Consider the following 5156-nt stretch of genomic DNA (forward strand, 5'->3'; position numbering starts at 1 on the left):
GAGCTAGGCCCAGAGTTGTGCCAAAAAATTCGGGCACCGCAGAGAGCCCTCAATGGAACAATTCAATCGTTCGAGGCCCTGGCTGGGCGACCCCTTTGGACGTCAAGCCTGTTGGGCGTTTTTTGGCTTAGCCCGGCCTAGGTGGCATGTGGGAGAAGAGCACGCCCCCGGCCCCAAGCCTTGACCCCACGCTACACGGGTCGGGCGTTTAAGTTCGGGTTAGCCGAGGAAGGACCAAGGCCCACGTCGTCTTGGATTCCCGGACCCGCGACCGCGTAGTCCACACCCATCCCACGCTCGCTTCGGCGCCATCAAGAAACAAAGCACGCCGCCTCCTCTCAGCAGCAGCAAGAGCAGAACAGCGGTGCCTTTGCTTCGCATGCCAACAACACCGCTCAGCGTTCGACCGAGGACAGTGCCACCGGCGCTCCCACTGCACCCACGTGCGGGGGAGCCGCAGCTCCAGCCACGCGCCCTTGGCGGCTCCGTCTGGGGACCAGCTGCTGTTGTCCGAGACCCTCGGTGACAAAGGACACCTCTGGTGGCTCAACCACCACGTGTCACGTTGCCACCAGCGCTGCTGGTACGGGGGAGAAGACATCAGCAGTGGGTGGTCATCTACCAGACATCGCTGCTGGCAGTTTTGCCACGTCAGCTGAGCCAGCCACCGTCAAGGACGCGCTTGCCTCGCCAGACTCCGAGGAATGGCGCCAAGCCATCCTGGACGAGTTTGCGGCAATGCAGTAGGTCAATGCGGGGGAGTGTTAAGTCCTGTCTGCTGAGTCATCAGTCATCATTGACCTCCATTCTTCACGACACCACAAATTCACATTCACCTCTCTTGTGTTCTGGAATGTTCACGTGATTTCCCTCCAACCTGTTGCACGTGCAGTGTTTACCTTGTGTGGTTGCTCGATGTTACATGCTCTTGCATAACACACCACATAACCACACAACTCTCAACAAACACTGCCACGTCACCACTTTGCGTTGTCGACAATTCTTGTCTTCTGTTCTGTTTCTTTCTGTTGGAGTGTTCATTCATCCTACATCCTTGTTTGCTTCACAACTCAAGTAAACACACACAACTCTCTCTTGCCAAGACAATCTCCCACACAACACACAGCACACACAGCACACACAGCACACACACACACACACACAAGTCTCCAACAACAGCACCACCACCATGAACTTACAACACACACATCTGCTGCTCCAGCTGCTGCAGCCTGATGCTGAGCTCGAGGAGGGAGGGAAAGCGGCCACTGGCAAAGTAGGGAAGCGTGAGCGGGGCTGTCCAGCGTGGCAGCTGCTTCCAGACGATGGTGAAGAGGTCCTCGTTGTCCTGGCGCACGCCTGCGTCCTGCAACTGCTGCTGCAGCTCCATGTGTCGCTCGAAGAAGCGGGCGAGGTTGCCGCAGGGAACGTGAAGCTGCGCCTCCTTGAGCTCTGCGATGCGGAGGCGGTCCTGCGAAGCGTAGTGGTCCTTGAGCCGGGCCCATCCTTGGCCGGCGTTGACGTCTGCTTCTCCGTTGGTGAAGAGGAGAAGGGGGTAGCCTGAGAGCGTGGACGCGATGAGGTTTGCAGCGGTGAGGTTGGCGTGATCTCCTGCTGTCGGTCTCCTTGCACTTGAGCGTGTCGCTGAGCTTGGACCTCCTGATGACGATGCTCCTGCCTCCACAGCTGCCCAGACGTCGTCGCCGCGCAGCTTGAGCGCCATCTTCATGCGAATGCTCCACGCATGAAAGGTGCCGGGCGAGCCAGAGAACTTGGGCAGGTCCATCTTGAATCCTGGCGTGGAAACGACGTGGTCCGACGGGTCAGACATACTGCACGCTCAAGAAAGGTGATGGAGAAACAAGAGAGGGGAACAAGCAGAAGGGAGAGAAGACGCACAAGCGAGTGTGAGACAAGTGGTGATGATGATCAGGAGTGGCTGGGTCTCATAATCTGTAGAAACACGACAGGTGGTGTGTGTGTTTACTGTAGGCAAACGCAACAAACAAGAACACAAGGAGAATGAACAAGCACAACAAGCTGCTGCCAAATCAACTCCGGCAGCACGCTCAAACAAACACTAGACAAGTGCACACACAGTCAACAGAGCTGCCAAGGCGACATGGGCAGAGTGTGCACGAACACAAACAATCTAAACAATGAGCAGCATGCATACATGCGCGCAGAGCAATGCTAAGCATGGCATGAATGTTGACAGGCAAGTCTTGTCTGCTGAGTCATATCATTGACCTCCCTTCTTCACGACACCACAACTTTGCATTCACCTCTCTTGTGTTCTGGAATGTTCACGTGATTTCCCTGCAACCTGTTGCACGTGCAGTGTTTAGCTTGTGTGGCTGCTCGATGTTACATGCTCTTGCATAACACACCACATGACCACACAACTCTCAACAAACACTGCCACGTCACCACTTTGCGTTGTCGACAATTCTTGTCTTCTGCTCTGTTTCTTTCTGTTGGAGTGTTCATTCATCCTACATCCTTGTTTGCTTCACAACTCAAGTAAACACACACAACTCTCTCTTGCCAAGACAATCCCCCACACAACACACAGCACACACAGCACACACACACACAGCACACACACACACACAAGTCTCCAACAACAGCACCACCACCATGAACTTACAACAGATTATGAGACCCAGCTCAATTAGCGCAGACGGCATCAAGGTCTTCGCTGGCGCTGAGCAGGATGCCAACCTCTTCTTCATCACCGTCGAGGCCAAGCTCATCGCCGCTGGCATCGACGCTGGCATCATCGCCGAGGGTGGTGCTGACCACCAAGGAGACGGGCAGGCTCCAGCAGCTGCCTCATCGCCGAGCCCAAGCACCCACGGTGCTTCGGGTCCCCGCACTCGCTCCCGCGCTCAACGCGGCCCTCGCCGCACTGGCGTCCGCCACGACGCGGGGGAACACGACGACGATGACGACGACGAGGGCGATGGCGACGACCACGGCGCTCAACCATCTTCCTCCTCTTCCTCTCTCCCTTCTTCCGCCACTCCGAGCGGAGGAGCGCAGGTGGCGTCCCGAGCCTCTGGCCTGCTGGATCCCCGTGATCCACAGGTTGACGCAGCCATCTTCGCGTTCCTCCTTGGCGTCCTGACGGGACACCCGCTGCGGCTGGCCATCACCGACAACCGTGGCCGCTCAGGTGTGCTTGCGCTGCGCCGCCTCCGCGAGCGCTACATCCGCAGCGGCAAGGACCACGTCAGTCGTCTCAGGCAGCAGCTCTCCTCGACCACCTGGTTGCCCACGGACACCGTCGACACGTTCATGTCCCGCATCACGGACATCAACTCGCAGCTCCTCGCTGCCGGCGTGTCCATCCCGGAGGACGACCTGCGCACCCTCGTCCGCAACGAACTCCCCGCAGAGTTTGATGTGGCGATGCGGTTCATGGAGCGCGAGGACCCGCCACCATCACTGTCCAAGATGACGGCGGACCTCATCCAGGAAGAGCGCCGCCTGCATCGTCCCAAGAAGCGCACGCCTGTGCTCGCCATCGGCGGACCAGGCCCCGGCTCCTTCGCTGCATCACCGATGCACGCTGGCACGTCGCCCTCCGACACGAGCGGTGACCCATGCTGTCCACCTGCAGAGCGCGTGACTTGCGCGTTCTGCAACTTCCGCGGCCACTGCGCGCAGCAGTGCCGCAAGCTGCAGGCGGCCAAGCGCTACCACGTCATCGACGTGCGGCAGATCCTGGCTACGCTTCGCAACCACGGCAACGGCAACGGCAAGCGGCCAGGATGTAGTAACACGACAGGTGGTGTGTGTGTTTACTGTAGGCAAACGCAACAAACAAGAACACAAGGAGAATGAACAAGCACAACAAGCTGCTGCCAAACCAACTCGGGCAGCACGCTCAAACAAACACAAGACAAGTGCACACACAGTCAACAGAGCTGCCAAGCCGACGTGGGCAGAGAGTGCACGAACACAAACAATCTAAACAATGAGCAGCATGCATACATGCGCGCAGAGCAATGCTAGGCATGGCATGAATGCTTGCAGGCAAGCATACACAACGAACAACACTTCACAACACTGCATGGCACGCACACATGGCATTTGCCAAGCATGACGGGCATGCACACACATGGCACACAACTCACGTGTGTAGGGGAAGGGGGAGAGGAGAGGCAGTTGGCACGCATGCCAGCAGAGAGGAAGGAATGTTTGCCAACGGAAAAAACCACAAAGCAGGTGTTGTTGGCAAACAAGACAAAACCACACGAGAAGGCAAATTAGGAAGGACTCAACACAAAACAGAAACTCACTGACTCTCAACACTCCCCCTCAACTGCCTTCCTCTGTTCCGTCTCAGCCGTCGATGTTCCCACCAGTCGTGGCAGGTGCTGCTCGAAGGTCTGCTTGTCCAGTGCCTTGATCAGCGCGTCGGCAACCATCTGCGTGCCTGGACAGTGCTGCAGCACAATGGTTCCGTCGGCGATGAGCTCCCGCACGAAGTGGTGGCGTACCCGGATGTGCTTCGTGCGCGGCTTGGTGACGTGGTCGTTACCGATGGCGATGGCCGCCTGGTTATCTGTCAGCATCTTGGTGGCTCCAGCCTCGGGCTCGTCGAGGTCCATGAGCAGCTGCCGCAGGAAGACGACGTCCTGCGCTGCTGCGGAGACGGCCATGTACTCGGCCTCAGCGGTGCTCAGCGCAACCGTGGGTTGCAGCCGGCTGCTCCAAGACACAAGACAGCCGTTGATGTAGCAGGTGAAGCCCGTCGTGGAGCGGCCCGTCAGCTGGTCCGTGCCGAAGCTGGCATCGCTGTAGCACACCAGGTCCAGCGGTTGGTCCTTGCGCGTGCCGCTGCGTCGCTTGAAGAGGAGGCCGTGCTCGCTCGTCGCCTTCAGGTACCGCACGACGTGCTTGGCTGCCTGCCAGTGGACCGTCGTGTAACGGTCCATGTAACGGCAGAGCAGTCCGCACGCGAAGCTGACGTCTGGTCTCGTGCGGTTGGCCAGGTACAGGAGCGAACCCACGAGGTTGCGGAAAGGCAGGCGTCGGTCGGGCTGCTCGCTGATGATGAGGTCGTCGACGTACGTGATGATCCATGTGCGCTGTCCGTCGTCGTGGAGCTTGGTGAAGAGGCAAGCGTCGACATTGCTCTGCGCCCA

The 5156-nt window shown here is 58.4% G+C and overlaps 3 protein-coding genes across 3 annotated transcripts in view; 1 reads left to right on the plus strand and 2 right to left on the minus strand.

Annotated features, from left to right (window-relative positions):
• Positions 1 to 1195: 1195 nt before the first annotated feature.
• PTSG_10586 (uncharacterized protein) lies at positions 1196 to 1831 on the minus strand (the record flags this gene model as incomplete). The annotated part of the gene is made up of 1 exon (XM_004988065.1): positions 1196 to 1831. One exon carries the CDS (start codon positions 1829 to 1831, stop codon positions 1196 to 1198), a length of 636 nt encoding a protein of 211 aa, XP_004988122.1.
• Positions 1832 to 2640: 809 nt separating this feature from the next.
• PTSG_10587 (uncharacterized protein) lies at positions 2641 to 4020 on the plus strand (the record flags this gene model as incomplete). The annotated part of the gene is made up of 2 exons (XM_004988066.1): positions 2641 to 3793; positions 4010 to 4020. The coding sequence occupies 2 exons, from the start codon at positions 2641 to 2643 to the stop codon at positions 4018 to 4020; spliced, it is 1164 nt and encodes a 387-aa protein (XP_004988123.1).
• A 293-nt stretch (positions 4021 to 4313) lies between these two features.
• Positions 4314 to 5156, minus strand: part of PTSG_13070 (uncharacterized protein) — a gene marked incomplete at both ends in the record, with an annotated part of 3362 nt that continues 2519 nt past the window's right edge. Inside the window, one exon of the mRNA XM_004988067.1 lies at positions 4314 to 5147. Coding sequence (XP_004988124.1) covers positions 4314 to 5147 — 834 coding nt within the window. The remainder of the gene's footprint in view (positions 5148 to 5156) is intronic.

Source organism: Salpingoeca rosetta (genome assembly GCF_000188695.1).
Source record: "Salpingoeca rosetta unplaced genomic scaffold supercont1.38, whole genome shotgun sequence".
Lineage (NCBI taxonomy): Eukaryota > Choanoflagellata > Craspedida > Salpingoecidae > Salpingoeca > Salpingoeca rosetta.